Consider the following 19,570-nt stretch of genomic DNA (forward strand, 5'->3'; position numbering starts at 1 on the left):
TATTTGCTTTCATCGTTTTCAGTTCAGAAGTGCTTTATTTTCTCCGCGCGTGCCTGATCTCTCTTTATGCCACTGTATTTCTCCAGTCTCACCAAGTTCTCCATTCACTACCATTTGTGAGGGTCATTAATACGACGTTTGTCCATTGTAAGGATTGATAACAACGAGGTTAAATAAAAAACCTTATCACCGCACCCCCACTGCATCACTCCACACGAGTTGGCTTATTGTCAGATAACAGCTTGTTGTATTTATGGTCTTCCCATTTTTAGCACATTGTGACAGTTCTCTTGTTAATCTGAATGAGATTTCACATAAGATTTTGTGAAACTGTATCACAGGTTTCATGTTCCTTTTAGTTACCAGGTTTATAATTTGATCAGAGGGTTGTTAAGTTTGACTGCTGCGATTCAGTCTTCAGTTTAGGAAGTTACCGTTATTAGCCAGAGGAAAAAACCAAAATGAGTAGGCTATTCAGAAGACTGGGAGATTGATTTCTCTAAGTGAAAGCCATAGGGACATAGACTTTTAAAAATAATAAGCGCTCATTGCAAAATCATATACATTTAATAATGTGCCTAGTTTCCATATTTATGGTCCTGTTTCACTAAGTTATCATCAAAATTTATGAATATGTCTACTTAATGCAAGTATTTGTATTCTAGCTACAGAGAGAAAAAAAAGCTTATTTACAGCTTCTGTTTATAGCACCTTGCCTTTTCTATATCATCCATTGCAACTTGCAGTCTAATGAATGATGCATTTCTCACCCACACCAACTTTCCTCTAATCATCAAATTCCATAACTATTTTATATTATTCTACATGGGAATGCTTATTTTGAATACATGTTAAGGGAAATTAACTCAAGAAAAGACAAGCCCTTGATTTTCTTTTTCTTGCTTTTCAGTTAAGTACATACAAGAAATGTAATGAATGAATCAACAGTACACATTTTGATGAAAGCAATGTTCAGCATACAAAACACTGCACATTCAAGCAAAGCCTTGCATTTTTTTCCTAACTCATAACCTAGGAAATGAGATTCGCAGTCTTGTTAGTGTCAGACTATAATCATTCCCACGCCTCTACAAATTAAAATAATATATATATGTTTTTTTAAAAAACAGCACTCCACCTTCAACGTTAAACTTTTCTGGTGCTTTGTGTTTTATGAATGAAATTTTGCTCAGGAAGAGCCTCAAAGGGATGCAAACGTCCTAAGGCTTTGTTAGTCAAAAAGAAAAACTGGGAAGCTACAAGTCAGAAGTGCATGCAGGTTGGCGTCTTGATACATTTGAATTGCAAGATGCAACATTAAATACTTCCACTAGCTGAAAGTAAACTTATGGTATTCTCACAAACCCCAGGCCTCAATTGCCGTGCGTGTCACGGAGGTGATGTGTTAGTCCCCAGGGAAAGAGGACAAAAGAAAAGTGCACATAAAACTTCCACTCCAGAGGAATAGCAGCCCTGACATCCCCAGACAGAGAAAGTTGCCCCTTTGTCCTTCCTCCTGGAGGTATGGTGCTGTCCTAGCATGTGACAACAGGTGGAGATTAAAAGCAGGAGAAATATCTGGGACAAAAAATGTCAAAGCCTTGGAGTCAGTGGCCGTCTTAAAGAGAATAACATTTAAAGGGAAGCCACATTACTATCAACATCAGTTTTAAAGAGGAAAAAAGTAATCAGCAACTTACTGGTTCTGAATTACAAAACTCTCGGCCAAATCTAACCTCATGAAGCTGAACAGACATTAGGACAGACTTTGTGTAACACTCATGTTTATCACACAGGGTGAAAATGGGGCAGCCAAAGCTTTTCAGTCAAGGTTGTTGCCTTTTCCGATAGTCAAAAAACAAATGGTAGATCTTTCAGTAACACATTACTAATAAACTTGGAAAAAAAAAAAAAAAAAAAAAAAACGCCTCACCAAAGATTAGCGGAATCTTTTGAACTCATTTACCTGGTTCTATCTGGAGAACTAACACAGAATAGGGTATGAATGGAAGACGACCACACTATCAAACCTCTATTTCATTCAGAGAAGACTGTTGAAAGTTCTGTTCTATATGTATTTAGGTATGTGTTTTCTTATAATATACTTACCTCAAGGCCACCTAGATTTCTCAGTTCAACGGGCAATTCCCTCTATGGACACTTCCAGAAGTAAATGAATAGAGGACAATTCTAAATGCTACTCAGACTGATTTCAAACCCTCTATTCATTACACCAGATTCTGGTACACAAATTCCTTGGCTTCTGAGAGCATAATCATTCCACAGAATTGCTTTTCCTGACTTGTTAATCCAGGACTATAGCAAATGTAAGATGTCTGACATGTGTCAAATGAATTTTTTCTTTAAAAAGTAAAAATCAAATTATCTCTTCTATACACAGCCCTCTTTTTATGGGCCTCGCATGGAAAGCAGTAATAGCCTAATTCATTAAAACGTTATTTGCATAAATAGCAACAAATCATATATCCAATAAGCAGGCGTATAGACCCCAAATATAAACACCAAAAGCTGGATTTTAGCAAGGAAACACGCACTGTTGGGGGAAAAATGCAAGACAGACAGAGCAGTGCACCATACATAAAATGTCAAACATGTCAAAACACTCATGAATACCAACATCTCCCACCACACCAAGACCAATTTTAAAGGTTATTTAGGGCTAACACATCTGCAAGTGCAGATTTTACAGCAGCGGACTTTATTTTTCTCAGATATATTAAAAATAAGTCACTGATGTGTCAAATGTTTCTGATGTTGTTTCCATACATGTGGCCCAGGCCCATTCTGCCCAGCACTGCCGAGAGCAGGGCAATTACACACAACACGGATTCTTAGCATCGAAGAGATTCGTTACGGATTTTTGGAAGCTTGGTTTTTAGCTGTATCAATTCAATATGCAGGGGGGATAATTAAGCAAAAGATCAAGAAAACAAATGTAGCTATCTTCATTCCTCAAAAAGAAAAACCCCTGTTAGGGTCTCCATAATTCAACTTTTCAGAACTTTCATTTCAGAAAGGCACTTTCAGAACATGTCACAAGGCTTCCTTGTCCCTAAGTCACTGATTGTGAATGATTTCCGGATAGCTACAGACAAGTTTTATAAAACAAGAAGCAGAACATACTTATCCTATTCCCAGCCCTCAGACAAGTGAAGCTTACATTAAATGTCAAAGACGAATAAAATCTATTGTATAAGCAAATAGCTGACCTAAATCCACCATATTTTGTTTGTCAACTGTGTATATTCCAATAAATTTTAGAATATAATAAGACTATTTTTGCAACCCTTTGACCATGCCAAGTTGATGCAGAGATTCTTCTGAAGAAATACTACTCTCTGCTTCGCACTCTCAGTAAAATACCATTTGGTAGCCTGAGAGCAGCTTTAAGAAAATGTTAATAACAGTTAAACACTGTAGACCACGAAGACAGAAATAATAGAAGAAAGTAAATGGCTCATACACAGCCAGTTTTTACAAAGTGGTCTGCTCAGGGCTGCGACTAAAGTAAAGTTACTGATGTGCAGTTTGGTTTTCCTGATAGGAAATCTGGAAGCTGGCTAAAGATCAAACGATTAATATAAAGAAGTTCAAACAGCTTGGGGAGGAAAAACATTTTTTTTACTACCTCTAATAGGACTCTCGCCGTGACGTAAACACATGCAACAATCATTCCCAAGCTCTCCTTTTCTTGGACAACAAAGCAAGCAATTCAAAACTCCTTCACGCACTAACTATGAAAAGCAATCAAAATAACCCCATCTAAGAGAAGAGATTATTTTCTCTTAAGAGAGAAGAACAATATACCATCATCACTACCCCATTATGATTTTATGTCAATGCTTCCCTCTAGAATCTGAACACACCTGAAAGAGCATCTTCAGACTCTCAGCGGAACCCCATCATCAGTTTCAGCAGATACTGTGGGGAAAAGGTACAGTCCTTCTGGGCCAGGTATCACAAACCCAAGGCAGTTGGAATCGCATGTCTTGGATCTGAGTTTAAATCCCAGCTATCCCATGGACTGACAGACCAAGGTATTTAACAGTACCTTTGAGCCTCATCTCCTCACGTGTAAAATGGAATTAATAATGGAATGACACAGGTTGGAGCTGAGAGGATTACAGGAGATGAGATCCAACCTTGCCACATAGGGTAGGTAGGAAGATTGCGATGGAGGAGGAAACTCAGAACCCATGGAACGTGGCTTCATCTGCCACCTGGCTCTGCTTTTCCCATTTGCCTGAATCTTGGAAGGAGTCCACATCCCCCTGCTTGAAGACTGCAGCAACCCTTAGGAAACAGGCCTAAGGGTTTCCAATCCCTTTGGCTAGAATGGAATGACAGGAGAGGGACCTTTCCTTGCCAATGGTCTTGTTCCTTTCAATTCCTCTGTGACAAAACCTGAAACTTCTGTGTGGTCCTCAGTAGTCCAAGGCTTCCCACACCTAAAGCCACCCTCTCTCTACCTAATCCTTTTACTATGCCTTCCACATCCAATTTTCATCTCGTCCCCTGCATCTTTTCTGTGTCCTTTTTATTAGCTCTCCTTTCTCTTCTTTTTTTTAAATTTTTTTTTGAATGTTTTATTTATTTTTGAGACAGAGAGAGACAGAGCATGAGCAGGGGAGGGGCAGAGAGAGAGGGAAATACAGAATCCGAAGTAGGCTCCCGGCTCTGAGCTGTCAGCACAGAGCCTGAGGCGGGGCTCAAATTCATGAACCGTGAGATCATGACCCGAGCCGAAGTGGGACACTTAACTGACTGACACTTAACTGACTGAGCCACCCAGGCGCCCCTCTCCTTTGTCTCTTCTGTTTTCTTCAAGCTCCTCCACATTACTGTTGGTGCCCAGAATCCTGTATTTCTAGGGCATTTTAGTTCTCTCCTTCCCATCTCTGTTCACCTTCAACTCTGGCACTCTGATTCAATAGCTTCTCAGGTTTCCCTCTCCTTTTCCATCCCCTCAGTCCCCACTCAGCTCATTCACACTATGGTTCATTCCCTTCCTCCACCCCTATCTCCATTTCCTTCAAAAGCTTCTGCTTTTTTCTTTGTATTGGGCAATAGCACACAAATGAGACGGTCTGGCATGTAGTCAGTAGACAATGTGACCATCACTCTCCTCCCCTCTCTTGACCTTCCCTGATGACCTTCACTGTTCACTCTCTTCCCTGGCGCTGGGTTGCTGGGGGGGGGGGGGTTGCTTGGCCCTTGGCCCTTACTCATGATGCCTAGTAGGGCTCCAAGCACACAACACGCCAGGGGATAAAGAGATGTGGTACCCCACTGGACTTAGAGAAGGGCAGTGAGGAGATAGGGGACAGAGAGACAGAGAGAGAGTGCTAATCACATAACATCGCCACATTGCTGAGGTTTCCTCAGCAGCACCTCTCAGGCATGCCCTCTCCTCCACTTCCGTCACCGTCTGGTCCATCACCAGTGGCTCTCAAACTTTTTAACTAACACCCACACTCACAAATATAGTTGATACTGTAGCCCCAGAGAAGTTTCAGCAGACAATACTTAAAACTTTTCATGCTTTGGCTACTCTTGTGTAAAGCACTTACGATTTCTATTCTGCTATTCTTCTGTTTCTTCGAAAGAAAATTCTGATCACAGCCCATTACACTGGTTTTACAAACCATAAGTGGGTTGGGACCCTCACTTTGAAAAACACTGGCCTACTTGCAGCCTACTGGTCAAGAGTCCTCTCTCTCTCTGTCTTCCTCTGTCCCCCTTTTGAAAGTTCAATTGAATTTGAGATGGTCAACACAGTCCTCTCCCTCAAGCTTCCAGACGCAGAAAATCTTAGCAAGTTCAGTCCCTCTGAAAGTCCCTCTAGCACCCGATGGAGTCCTCATACATGCAGCAGCCCTTTGAGCACCTTCTACTACCCAGGGAAGTCTCTAACAGAAACCTGGGCTCTGTATCTGTTAAGACAGGTGGCACGTGTCCTGGAAATCCCAGTTTCTCTAAACACAAGTTTACATTCTTTTTTTTTTTTTTTTTAATTTTTTAATATATGAAATTTACTGTCAAATTGGTTTCCATACAACACCCAGTGCTCATAGAAACATAAAGAAATAGGAGTCAGAGAGATCAACTGGGGTAAACGCGGAGGAAAGCGTAGAAGCCAATCTCTCCAAGCATCCCGGTCCCTGTTCGGCGCTCGGTCCAGTGCCGCCGAGCTAAGCTACGAAGAGGGCAGCCAGCCACCCGCAGTCGGTGTCTTCCAGGGAAGAAGGAGCGCTCCCGGCGGCAGGCAGACCGGCGGACTGGCTGCCCCGCGATCCCTCAGGGCGCAGCACTGGAGTGGCCACCTGACGAGTCGCTTGCTCCGGATCCCCGCCCTAGGGCTCAGAATTCGCGCAGCGAGAGGATCGGAAAGCGGGACCAGGATGTGCGCCGTCCCTCCTCGGAGCTTGGGAGTTGAGGGCACACGTGCAGGGCACGCGTGTGGCAAGGAGGTGTGGGCCCCTCTCTGGGCTCGGCCAGCGGTGTGGACGCGCGCTGGCGCCTCTGCCCCACCCTTTTGTGCTCCCCCACAAGTGGGGAAAAAAAAAACCGGTTCCCCCCGCGTAATGTGGATGGATGCCCCGGGAGACCCAACTCTGACCACGGACGGGTGGGTGCAGGGGAAGCCGGGGGCGCGCTCGGCCGCACGCGCTCGCGCCCTGACGCACCGAACCTCGCCACGCTGCTACTGGAACCTGTTGCGGCCTCCCGCCCTGGGGGGACAGGCCTGGGAACAGCTGGGGAAGCAGCAAGGAGCAGCTGGGGAGGGCAGGGCGGGAAAAGGAGGAAACAGAGAGTTAACCCTGGCGAGTTTGTCCTGATGGTTCCCAGGCTCCCACGGCAAAGTGGTGCAACCTGCCAGAGTCCGACTCTAAGTCTCCAAAACGCAGTGGGCAGCAGGAGCGCTTGCTTCTGCACTCTCACGCTCGGCGGAACCACGAACGGGCACGTCCTCTTCAGCAATCCCGGGGCCTCAAAATCGCACCGCGCTTCTAGGGGGCCTAGTGACAAAGCGTGGAGCGGGGAGTACGAGGCTGGAGCCTGACTCTCAGGAGTCCTCCCGCCGCTGTCAGTTGGGCCCGGAGCGCACTTCGCGACTGGGAACCAGGGGTGCCGCTCTCCTCCTGACGCCCCCAGGGTGGGGTGGAGGCTCACCCACAGCTCCAGGAGGCGCCCTCCGACCCAAGCGGGACTTGCCTTAAGGAAACGCAAGATTCAAGTGGGAGCAAAGTCCTTGCGGGCCCCAGCGGTCGTTTCCAGTCGTGCTCAGGAAACATACCGAGGGAAGATGGCTTTAAATAACAGGCTCGCTGTTCTAAATGGTTATGCGTGGTGCCCAATTAGGGATTTCTTGTAAAATTTAAAAGTAAAAATGAAAAGCGGATATTCGTGTTTCCTTTATTATGAAAAAGAATGACTAAAAATGATGACCTTGTTTGGAATTCTTAGTTCTCTTTACCAGTAAAGTCAGCCAATATCGACGGACACCCCCACACCCTATCCTCCCCCCCCACCCACCCCCAGCCAATACAGCTGTACGAAAGGTGATCGCTCCGGTTCGAGTTCTGTCACATGCACGGGTCTAAGCAGAGCCACCGCCAAAGACTGTTGGACCCGCTGCGCTCCTTTCAGTAGTTGCTGAGACCTGTGGGACAGAACGGTTGGCTGGGAGTTGGTTGGGACCCCCTCAACCCACCCCTCCGCTGTGGGACTCTGAAACTGAGTCAAGTCCCTGCGCCTGGGGCGCACAGGAATCGGATTGCTGAGAAATTCCTGGGCGCGCCCACGAAGCGACAGTTCCTGGTCCCGAATAGAGGTGACAGGTGGAGGGTGGGGGGACCCTTAGGAAGATGTCTTAGAGACAGATACTCGGTCCCAGACCTCTGTTCAGCCATCAAAATAATACCGAAGAAAAGTTTTTAAATCCGCGGGCCTAGACACCCTCTTCCCGCCCCCGCCCCATGGGTCTTGATAGAACCTGTCTCCATTTCCGAGTTGGCTGCGAGGCACACAGGGCTTCCAGACCCGCGCCTGTCTCACCGAGAGAGGCGAGGCCGGCGGGGAAGACCCCCAGTCTTGACTCTCCGCAGCCACCTCCGCGCTGCCGCGCCGCGGATAAAAAAGGAAACGGACTTGTGCGCGGACTTGGCCGGGAGCTCGCGGCGCGAAGATGCGCGGCACGCGCGATGCCCAGAAGTGGTCTGGTGTCGCTGCCCTGTGTGGGGCCTGTCGGGATGGAGAGGTACCGGGAAACTCTGATCAAAACATTACCATGAAATAAAACTTTTCCTCCCCGGCCTGGCCATATCTTGGACGCATTATTCACTGCCGACGCCTAGGTTTAAAATGTAATTAGATAAGTGGATATTCGTGTAGACGCACTGACACCGACAAAGCCAAGAGGGTCTCAAGGCAAAGTGAAATGGAATCTTCAAGTGACATTCCGAAGTTGGCAAGAATGTCTGTGTCTCCTCGTCGCGTGCCCATTGCACACTGAGAACCAGTGTCCCTAAAGACTTGCGACGGATATTTTTAGTGGAGGGGGCGCCCAAACTCTCGAGGCACGGAGTCGTGCACCAAAAGGAAATACACAGGATAAGGCCGTTGGGTGCTGCTGTCACTGCGGAGTGCCATCACCCTCCTGGGTCAGGCGTATGTCTCTTGTTCGAATCAGAACCAGAAATGCAAACTTTCCTCTCCTCTCTCTCTTCTCTCTCTCTCTCACTCAGTCTCTCTCTTCCTCCGACCCCACCCCCCAGCGGAAGATCCAAGCAAGGGCCGCCTGGGTACTTAGGGAGACTTCGCCTGCACAGCGGAGAAGCGTAACCCGCCAAGCAGCGGGGCAGTAGCGAGGCTTACCCGTGCTTTGAATTAAGGGCATCTCTCCATAAAGTCAGGGCGTTGTAAGCAACCACTCAGAGTGAGTCTAGACACCGTGAAGACTTAAAATCAGACCTTTCAGAGCTGAGGGATGGTCATACCCTCAGAACAATGATTATGTATTTTCCAAGCTGGAATGGTACATAATAATTGCAATGCTTCGGAGGACGTGGGGAGGTGGGAGTGATCTCAAACCTTCATTACAAAGTTTTAATCTGTTGCTAAAGAAGTTCCGTGCAACGTCTGGCTTTTGCAATGCAGCGTGTCTGTTGCTCTTCCTGGGCTTTACTCATAGACTAGGGCAGGATACGTCCTCAACCGCGCGGGTCTCGGAAGATGCAGGACAGATGCTTGCCACGTTCTTTCCTCCCTACAACCCGGTGCGCAGCCGGCAGTTGGAAATTGACTCGGTAACTGTGAAGCAGAAAAAACACTAGCCACTTTGCAATTTAGAAATTATAGCTGCGTGTACAGCGGTCTTCACGCGGGCAAGGGAGAGAGACATCCCTCCCTCCTTTCACCCCGAATTCTCGGGAGGCGCACTACCTAACACCCCATTGGCTTCGGGTGATGCGCAGCCGCCTCCTTAAGGGAGAACCCTCAAAAGAGTTCGTTTCAGGGTTCAACTCTCGGGGATTCTGAGTCGGAATGTAATTGTCTCGGGGCTGCAGACACCTGGGAGACCGGCGCGCTGACGGCTCTGAAGACTCCTAACATTTCTAAACAGCTTTCTCTTTCTCTCTCTGCTTATTAGTGTGAGGCTTTGGTTGGGCACAAGTTGTGAAAATGAAAGGAAATGGCAAGTCCTATCTTTTCAAGAAAACCAGGAAATAGGACATTTCGCTTAGTATTTAATCCCATTTGTGGTCACCCACTTTTGCCCCTCAGAGTTACCTGCAGAGAAATGCATCTGGTTAAAATAACCTTAAATTACAACTGAACCTGCCTTTTCTCCACCCCCCCCCGCCCACTCGCAAAACGTGTCTTAAAAAAAAAAAAAAAAAAAAAAAAAAAAAGTAAGAATAACAACCTGAGAACTCTGGTGGCAATTTACTGTCCTAACTCTGCGTTTTAAAAACAATAACACTGTCTGTAAATTTCAGTGACACGGAAGCCATGTGTAATTCACTAGGTTTAGCGAAGAGGGTGGTCCCCATCTTGCGCTATTAATTCACCGCTGGTCTGAAGCAGAACAGGCAGGACCTCAGCGGCTCCAGGACCAGGTAGTTCAGCGGACCGGACGGAAGCTCAGACCTTGAGCGGCGTCCGCAGCGTTAGTCGCTTCCTTTGCTAAAAGTTGGTGCTGGGTGGATCCTAAGGTCTGTGGTATAACGTGCCTGTAGCAGACCCAGGATCTGACAAATGGATGTTTTATGATTTATCTGAGTAGCCTTAAAGAAGGAAATGTTATGCTAAAAGTGCAAGTTGTACCTCATCCACTATCCACTGAAGGAGGAAAACAAAAAGTTTTAAGAAACACCTCTACTGAGTCTGTCCTATGCCAAGACCACTGACCCAAGGCCCAGAGCACCGGAAATGCTTAGCCTTTCCTCGAAGACCCATTACAACAGTAATAAGTAGAGAAATTGGAAAAACGAGATCATGTACAACACACTTCAAACCCATGTTGACTTCCTGAGTCTTAAAGAGATACTCTCTAAACATTCGGCAAGACAAAAACTTGATAGGACTTCAGACCTTGCAAAAGTTTAAAGGCTATCTAGAGGTCTCCTGAACTTCTCTTCTGAAAGCTGCCCTTACCAGCAAAATTAACAAAAGAGTTGAGATAGTCTCAAGTGATTCTGACAAATGCAGGTTGCCACACTCGAAAATTCTGGTTAAGGAAAAATATTGTACTGAATTTTCTGGATAATTAGTTTAATTCCCCAGGCTCTTTTGCTAAAATAGATCTAGGCTGTCAGTTTGAAACTCAAATGTTCAATAAGGGACCGATCCTAAATCAAGCTCCAACTCTATTGTAGATTGCTGTTCAGTCATCCTTTTTTCCTGACCCAGAAAGAAGACAAAATTCTGTTCATTTACATAGTTTATTGTTGTAAACATTAAAATTGTCTTTCTCAAAGAAAGAATTTATCAGAAAAAAAAAATCAGCGTCTCTAACTGTCATACACCATAGAAAAAAAGGCAGTGACTCCATATCATGTGCCATACTGGAAATATACAAAGAAAAATACTACAGAATATGGCATTATTAAAATTCTTACTCAAACATAAAATAATATATTAACTGACAATTTTAGACATTAAAAAAAAAACAAAAAAAATTCAAAGTGCTCAGTAATTTCCAGGGAGTTATGTATATTATAAGCACTCTGGAAACAGTCAAAAGCTGCTGCATGCAAGTTTTGTTTAGCTTTAGACAACAAAATAATCAAGATATAAACTTTCTTTTATCAACATCAACAGTACATACAACACTTACAAACAAGGAATGTTGGACGGTGTTACAAACACTATGTGTCCCTTTTGTCAGGATTTTCTGATGTGTAATACTTGTGCCCACCTATTTTACAATTGAGAAAATGTTTAAGCTCAGATAACTACCAATCTTTATAAAATCTAACAGACTACATAGTGTCTGAAATACTATTTATATAATATAGACATTACTGAAATAGCAAGTGCCTATAACATCTTCGACCTAGAATCAACATGCTTGTCCCTTTTGTGTGTAGTTCTTTTTTTCTTTTTTCTTTTTTTTTTTGCAAACACACTTATCTTTTAGAATTTGTAATATGTATTCATAAATAGGCACAAAATAATTTAAAAAGCCAAACTGCATTGGGTAAATTTACAAGCCTTTCCCTTCTTCAACTCATGCCACCCACGCAACATTTAGTTTTACTATATATTACAGCTTTCTTTACAGCAGAAAACTTTGAAGTCTTTTAAAGGGCAATACTTGTGGGTCCCCTTACAATGTGTGAGGTGTGTGTGTGTGCATGTGTGTGTGTGTGTGTGTGTGTTACATTTGTCTTAATGGCAACAACCAAACATGGCCAAACATTTCCCATCAGACATTAGGAATGTTTCTTCTGAACAATAAACTGATTTTTAAACTGATAATAAAAAGTTTATACCACTGTGTGTGTAGTCCGTGTTCTAAATCCAGGATGCCCCGGAGCCAAAATGCCCTTTCAAGTTCTGCCTGCAGGTTAAGAAATAGCAACAGTTTTTGTTGTTTTTGTTTTGTTTTTTTGTTTTTGTTTTTGTTTTCTTTAGGGATCGAGGGGCTGGGGTTTTATGGAGGGGGTGGGGGCCAGCTAGAGCTGAGACAGCTCATGGGGATATCTCTGCCTTGTGACTTGCCCCCTCTGGATACTTTTAGGTTTCTTTCCAGTTCCTTTGAAGTGCATGGGAGAAGGTCTTAGAAAGGTAAAGTGTCCAGGAAAAGTTTGTCAATTATTGCTGGCGGTGGTACCAAATCTTCTAGTTTCAGGTAGAAAATGCGCTGTAGCCCCTGTGTGCAAAGAGTACGAAGTTCTGGGAGCTTCCCCAACAGTTTGGACAAATAGTTGGGGCGGTTCAACCCCCCATTATTGAAAGTCACATGGTCTTTGAGACAATTTACAATCTTGTTTTGCAGTTCTTCCACTCTCTTGGGTTCCTTGAGCCCGTGTCTCTCTGCAGAAAACACAATCAGAAACAAAAGAGGAACACACAAAGCAGTTAGCTAGCTGGCAGGACGATGGACGCTCAGGGGCAAGGGAAAATCGCGATAGACCCCTCTGGGCAGTTTCAGAGAAGTGCCCTGCACCTGAGGTACTGACCTGTGACCATAGCCAGGGCAGCAATGCAGGAGAAGGCAGAAATGTCGATGTTCATATTCTGCAAGTTGGAGGAGAATTCAACAATGGAATCAATCCATTCCCCAAAGCCACGAACGCATTGCAACCTGTGCAAGACCACCCCATTGCAAAAGATGAGTTTACCCTCCACTGGGTTGGACCTGCAATTAATACCAAAGAGAGAGAGGGGAGAAAAAGAGAGAGAGAAAAGCTAAACAACTAATTACTTGAAGAGCAATAAATGAGGGATTTAAGAGGCACCTAATTACGGAAGAGTTAATAAAATGTAGACCAGTAGACCTTGAAAGGGTTTAATTTCATAACAATCAAGAACGCCCCCTATCCCACTTCCATTCCATTCACCCAAGGCTTCTGGGCTCATTCCTTCCCTTCTTCTTTTGTCTACTGTCTTTTCCTTCTTCTCTCCCTCTTTCATTTTCCTATTCTGTATTTTTCTCATCCACCCCCCTCCCTTTCATTCCCCTGTCTCTTTCTTTCCCTTCTTGACTCCTCTCTTCCTCCTTTCCCAGCCTCCCCGGATTGCCTCCTCCGTTACCTGTACGCTAATCGCAGCACAAACAGTTCTAAGAAAGCAGACTCGAAAAGCAGGTCTTGGTCGGCTTTGGGCAGGTCAGCGAAGCCCGGGATCTTCTCGGCCCAGCCCCTGATGATCTCCATGGAGCCAGTCAGGAGATCATAGAACTGCTGGATATGCTGGGTGTCATCTCCACTCATCTGATAGTCAGGGTTCGCCTGGAACTGGAATTTCATTTTAAAAAGCACTTAATGAGGTTCTCTAAAATATATAACCCGTGAAATTGCTAACCCCGCTTCTAGTAGGGGAGCCAGGTTTTTATAACAATTAAACCTCTCTCTGACCAGTAAGGAAATTAGATGTTCCGGGGCAATTAATTCAATTAGGGATGGTGCTATGAGGTCGCTGCTTTAAATATGTAAATTACCATTTCCATACAGACTAAATACAGTGCCATCCAGCCCTGGGAAACGTTCACTCTTATCTCCACAAAACAATTGACACGTTAGTATTCATGCCAGTCCCAGAGTGGGTCTCGAGCAGAGACGCCCTTTGCAAATCTTAATAAAATTGCAGTGGCTTCTTGGTTTGCCCGACATACTTCCTCCAATTAAAGCCCACACATTTCTCACAGCTGGGGTAAAAAAGGAATCTGACCACTTGATTTCCCACCCCGCTGCCATTCCTTCTACCTCTCTCTTTCCCTTCCCCGACCCCCAAGCAGGCATCCCCCACCCTGACAGTGCCACAGGGGACAAGGATTAAAGCGTCTCTGTGGAAAATTGGGGATCAAAACCAAGTGGGGCGGGGGGAGCGTTTTGTGCAGCCTGTGGTTTGGGCATTAGAGGCATGAGTGTGTGAGCATGTGTGTGCGTGCGATGGCAGTAAGAAGGAGGGCTCCCAGAGATGTGATCACTGTGGCCTGTGCTCTCCTCCTTCCTCTGTCCTCCGGTCTACACTCCCAGCAACATGGTTTGTTTGTGGCTCTGTGTGCTGCCGGCTCTGCCCACGGCTGTAAAGCCACAGCCTTGCTGGAGGCTGGGGGCTAGTGATGGGTGTGGGAAGGGGTCCTGCCCGTCTGTCGGTTCGTCCACATGCTACCCCCGCCAGCTTCTTACCCTGGAATAGTCCAGGCTGGTCATAGCCGGGTTGGAGTCGACATGGGCCCTGACGAGGGCACTGATCAGACTCACCGGGGGCGAGGGGGGAGAGGGCTCCTGTGGGCTCTTCGGTTTCGAGGGCAAGCGACCTCTCCGGCCTTTTAAACTGTCCGTGCGAACCACTGCAAAGGAACAAACGGGTTAGCGTCGCTCCCCCTAGCGGGACCCAGCTGCCGCCTCGGCCCCTCCCGGGGGAAGGCCGCAGCCCCGGGGCCGGCCGCCGGGCCGGGCCGCGCAGGGTCCCACTGCTTGTAAAGCCTTTACTGACGAGAAGCATCAAAAATGTGGGGTGGTTTTATGTGTTCTTCCAAATGGGTCGTTGGGTTGAAGGCGAGAAGGGCCTGGCTGCTTTCTGCAGGGCGGGATGGGCAAGCAGGCAGCTGCTGGGTCGTGGAGGCCAGACTCTGATGGGGGTGGGGGGTGGGGGGACCAGGAGACCTTCCCCCCCCCACCCCCCCGCCGCTCTGGGAAGTGGAAAACGGGACTGGGGTGGGCGCAGCACTTTCCCGTGGGCGCAGACCGGGGAGTGGGCTGCTTGTCCCGACCTACCTTCTTTGACCATCCCAACAGCCAGGCACTTCTGAAATCGGCAGTACTGACAGCGATTCCGGCGCCGCTTGTCCACTGGGCAGTTTTTATTTGCTAAACACACGTATTTTGCGTTTTTTTGTACCGTGCGCTGCAAAAGGAGACAATACAGACCGATTTTTTTTTTTTTTTTTTTTTTTTTTTTTGAAAATCCAGCAACCCAGGGGATCCAGGAAGAATTTCTCAACGGCTGGGATCTACACTCCCTCCCCACAAACTAACACGTATACACCACTCCTTTTTTATTTTTATTTTTTTTCCTTTTCTTTTTCTTTCTCTTTCTTTTCGTGTTCCTACCCCAGGGCATTTAACAGGAGAAAATTGATAGCGTTAACATTTGAGCTAACCTCGCCGCTCCTCGCTGTGTTTTATATGCCAAGAGAAGGAGAAGGAGACGCTCAGTAAATACAAATCCGTGGGCATTCATATTATTTACATTCCTTGGAGACCTTCTCTATTTAAAATGATAAGATTATTCAATCAGGATGGCGAAATAAAGAGATCACTTAATTTGACCATAGGGAATTCTGTTCCACTTGGTTAGCTCAGACACGGTTCTCTGTCCTAACCAATTTCAATCTGAACAGAGAAGACAGCTCCTAGCACATGCAAATGACCCTCTTCTAACTCTGGCTCCAGCAACTTCGGGCTGGGGCCTGCCGGGTCTTCTGCGTGCAGAGGATGCGACCCCAGGTCTCCCGGCCTTCTACTTCCCTTTCTCAGGCACCCAGAAGCCTCCGCCACAGTCCGTGAACCTCTGTAGGGCCGCCTCGGCGGACCCGGGAGTTGGGCCAACTAGGTGGGACTGGGTTGCCTGCACCCAGGTGCAGCGCGCACTCGGAGGCTCCCGGCACTAGGGGGCCCCTACCTGCCTCCTCCGCCCGGTCCTCGCTCACCTTGAAGAAACCTTTGCAGCCCTCACAGGTGCGCACGCCATAGTGTTGGCAGGCCGCGTTGTCGCCGCACACGGCGCACAGCCCCTCGTTGGAGGGAGAGCCCCGCGACGGCGGCGAGGGCACCTGCGTGTCCAGCAGCTGCGACGCGTGGCCGATCTGCAGGCCTGGGAAGCCCATGGACGCGGGCTTTCGGATGGGGTTGGGCACAGCGAAGGTCTGCCCGTCCACCACGTGGTGGCTGCCCGCCTGCTCCGGGTTCATGGGGACGTGCAGGGGCCCGTCGAAACGCATCTGGCAGCTAGACACGGGGGTGCCGGGGGGCGACTGCTTAAATGAGAAGAGGGAGAGGCGGGAGACGGGCGTTTTCCTCTGCTCGATCATGTGCGTGGTGGCCACGTAGTTCTGATGGAAGTTGTGGAGGGAGCCTGGGTCATCCCACATGGGGCTGTGCTGCACTTGAAAGCCCGGGGTGGTGGGCGTCGGGGGCGAGGAGGGCTTGTAGTAAACCGACCCGGAGTGCGGCATCATCTCCTCGGACTGAGGGGGCAGGTGGCTGTGTTGCTGGTAGTTGTGCATCTGAATGTCTTCTACCTTAATGGAGGACTGCTGTCCGGACAGGGGCATTTGGTACAAGCAAGGTGGCTTGACGTCGTAGCCTGTGCTGTAGTTGTCCATAAAGGTACTGAAGCTGGGGAGAGAAGTGGTGGCAGTGATTTCAGTGTTGGTGAGGTCCATGCTAAACTTGACAAACTCTGGAGTTAAGAAATCGGAGCTGTATTCTCCCGAAGAGTGGTAACTGTAGCTCTGAGAAGCGGGGCTGGCTCCTTGAGGCGAGGACCCATACTGCGCCTGAACACAAGGCATGGCTGGAAATGAAACAGGGTAATATACACTCAGCCTGGTCAACTGAACACTTTTCCCGGGGCTCGGGTACACCTGGAGCTACACCGGCAGCTCGTGGCGGTCAGAGAGCACGTAGGGACGCGAAAGGAAGGGCGGAGAGCGCGAATGCTGCGAAGCAAAACAGTGCAGGGCATGGAAAGGCTGGTCCAAGGGAGACCCAGAGCTAGAAAGCTATTGAGGGTCTCCATTCCGGGATATCTCAACCGCCTCCCCCCTCACCCCCTCACCCGGCCAGTCCCGCTCAAATGAGCCTTTCCTCTGAAGCTCGGGTTCAGCAGGCTCATTCTAGAAATGAGGGTGAATTGCACAATGAGAATGTTGTTCCCCAAGATGATGGGCCAGGAAAACCTTAAGTGACAGAGTTTGCTGAGGAAGATCGTATCGCCCTGTTTCTTGATGGTCAGGGAACTCGGAGGAGGGAAAGAAAAAAAACAAAGTTGCACTAACCTTCAGCCGAATTACAGGCGTTTTCGAGGAAATTAAAGGTGGACAGTGTCGTAATTCAGTGAAGGACAAGGTTTCCAAGATTTTTAGAAAAGCAATGGGGAGTCCAGCCTGTCGGATCTCCTCCCTGAAACACAGACACAAGAAGCTTCAGGGTGACTTTCCCAACAGATTCATCTGGGCATCAGTAGAGTCACCAGGCAAGTCCTTCTATACCTTCCTTGGTTGTTTCATTGGAAATTAATGTGTAGCCTTTACCAAACTTAGGAGTTAAGATGAATGTGTAAAAGAGATGGCTGTAAACAACAGGAAATGCCAACCCACTGCACTGTGTAAGTCCTTGCAGAGAGAGGGTTCTGAAGGAGAAAAGGTACTTCATGTACTTATTTAATACTTATGATGTAATAAATTAGGCCCTTTGCTAAGATGCAGGGGGGTAGAGATGGAGGTGGGAGGGTAGTGTCATTTCCATTTTTGTTTAATTCAGACTCAAATAAGAAGAAACTAGAGTTTAATAAAATGCAGCACTGGAAACTTCTATCAAGTGTTTTCTGTAACCCCTGTGGTTACAGAATGCTAGCAAGGCCTGGGCAGCCCTGAAGGCGATCTGAATGGAAGCGTCTGGATTTTGACACAACACTGGGGTTGAGGATACAGGTGAATTGGCATTCACTTTCCCCAGGAAATTTGCCTTTCAACATCTTTAGTGGCCAAGGGGTGGGAGGCAGAGACCCTACTTTTCCAGGAGCATCTTAGGTCAACTGCAGAGGGAGGGAAACACTGCTTATCTGGTGTTGGCACCGAGGTTAGAAGCATTTCCCAACATAGGGAGCCAAACACCTTCCCTATACAGCCTTCCACAATCTGCCTACTTGCCGGAACAAGGCATTCTTGTGTCCCAGTAATTTTCAGATGTTGCCACTTGGAAGGCATTCTAGAGCACAGTCCTATTACTAATGAAAAAGAAAGCCAAATATATCCATTCCTTCTGTTCTCCTTCCCCCACCCCCATAATCTTGCTTCATGGGGAGGAAGGTTAATCAGAAAAAGTAGAAAGGAAAGCGGCCCATGATAGCCACAGCCCTTAAGAGATATGCCTGTGCTGGATATTAACCTCCTGGTAACTTCGCAGTTTCATAACTGTACTCTTTACTCTCTATCTCTCTGTCTCTCTGTCTTTCTCTCTGACGCACTCACAAACACAAGCACGGCATGTGTCAAAACCAGAAATTTCAAGCAACTTAGTAATAGGACACTGTACCAACAGCAACACCACCCCTTATTCAATAATACCCAGGAAACCCTGGCAATCCGGCGAGCCTCGGAGACGCAGTTCCCAAGCAACAAATAAACTGAAGAACTTTCTCCCTGTCCCTTTGTGGGCAGTGTCCCAGACCCTCGTATATACAGGACCTGGAGTCTCCCTGCCCAATGGTAACAATCAATTCTGCTCTAAGAGCAAACTTTGGGCACATTTCCCCGGGCAAGTCCACAGCTCCCCCAAACTATGCAGGTCTCTCTTCCACGTCCACCAATGAGGAGCCTGGAAGCCTGCTGGGAGCCAACTCCCCCCTAGTGCCAAAGCTGGAGTTCGGGCAAATGACCGCTGTGGCTGCACGCACCTATTCCCCATCCTCCCGCCCCGCTCGCGCTCCGAACCTCTGGCGCCCACTTCCAGAAAACCTGTCCCACACATGAGGAAAGAAGAGACGTGCAAAAGAAGAGAGAAGGATAAGGGAACTCGAGCTGCACGGGCTGCGTCTACTCACTTAGGAGTTCTCCGCGTATTTCTTCATTCATTCAACTCGGCCGAAGTGTAGTTCCCTCTGGGAGTCCGGGTGGCAGGGTCGGGGAGGGGTGGGCGAGAGGGGCGAAGGTAGCCTGGTGGCCGAGAGCGGGGAGGGCGCAGGAGAAGGCGGCCGCCTGGGCAGGCGAGCGGGACCGCGGAGCCTAGCGCGAGCCGCCGGGCGGACTGGCCCTGGCCGCCAATGTGCCTTTGTTTATGTGGCTCGCGCTGCCGCTGCCAACATGCACCTAAAGTCTCCGCGCGTCAGCGCGCGTCAGCGGCCCGCCGCCCAATCGCCGCGCCGCCGCGCTCCCCGGACTCCTGGCCGGCTCTCGCTTTGGTATATTTCCGACCTGACGTCACGAGTAGGGCCGATTTTAAGGTGGGAACCGTTCTGGGTTCACCTTGGTCGCCAGCCTGGGTTTTTTTTTTTTTTTGTTTTTTTTTTTTCTTTTCTCTCTCTGTCTCTTTCTTTCTTTTCTTTTTTTTTTTTTTTTTTTCCGAAAGAGGTGTGACCTCTCCACTCAGGT

The 19,570-nt window shown here is 47.6% G+C and overlaps 1 protein-coding gene across 6 annotated transcripts; it reads right to left on the reverse strand.

The window, feature by feature from the left end:
* Window positions 1-11,311: 11,311 nt before the first annotated feature.
* NR4A2 (nuclear receptor subfamily 4 group A member 2) lies at window positions 11,312-19,296 on the reverse strand. 6 transcript variants are annotated; one of them, XM_042948826.1, is made up of 9 exons: window positions 19,024-19,296; window positions 17,258-17,381; window positions 15,908-16,773; window positions 14,973-15,102; window positions 14,382-14,545; window positions 13,285-13,487; window positions 12,873-12,889; window positions 12,711-12,768; window positions 12,376-12,564 (listed from the first exon to the last, which is right to left on the reverse strand). In XM_042948826.1, exons 3-9 carry the CDS (start codon window positions 16,769-16,771, stop codon window positions 12,477-12,479), a joined length of 1,524 nt encoding a protein of 507 aa, XP_042804760.1. In that variant the 5' UTR covers window positions 16,772-16,773; window positions 17,258-17,381; window positions 19,024-19,296; the 3' UTR covers window positions 12,376-12,476. The 6 variants fall into 6 exon arrangements, 5 of the variants coding, with proteins under 5 accessions (XP_042804759.1, XP_042804758.1, XP_042804756.1 ...); XM_042948825.1 differs by having other exon boundaries at window positions 11,312-12,564; window positions 12,711-12,889; window positions 15,908-16,595; XM_042948824.1 differs by lacking the exon at window positions 12,873-12,889 and having other exon boundaries at window positions 11,312-12,564; window positions 12,711-12,835.
* Window positions 19,297-19,570: the final 274 nt, after the last annotated feature.

Source organism: Panthera leo, chromosome C1 (genome assembly GCF_018350215.1).
Source record: "Panthera leo isolate Ple1 chromosome C1, P.leo_Ple1_pat1.1, whole genome shotgun sequence".
NCBI classification, from domain to species: Eukaryota; Metazoa; Chordata; class Mammalia; order Carnivora; family Felidae; genus Panthera; species Panthera leo.

Excerpts from the sequence above, each read along its gene's own strand:
- NR4A2 (XM_042948822.1), bottom strand. The coding sequence starts at position 16,771 with ATGCCTTGTGTTCAGGCGCAGTATGGGTCCTCGCCTCAAGGAGCCAGC. Across the intron at positions 12,890-13,284 it reads GTGCTGCGATTAGCGTACAG|GTCCAACCCAGTGGAGGGTA; the intron begins GTAACGGAGGAG and ends TATTAATTGCAG. Across the intron at positions 12,565-12,710 it reads TGCCCTGGCTATGGTCACAG|AGAGACACGGGCTCAAGGAA; the intron begins GTCAGTACCTCA and ends TGTTTTCTGCAG.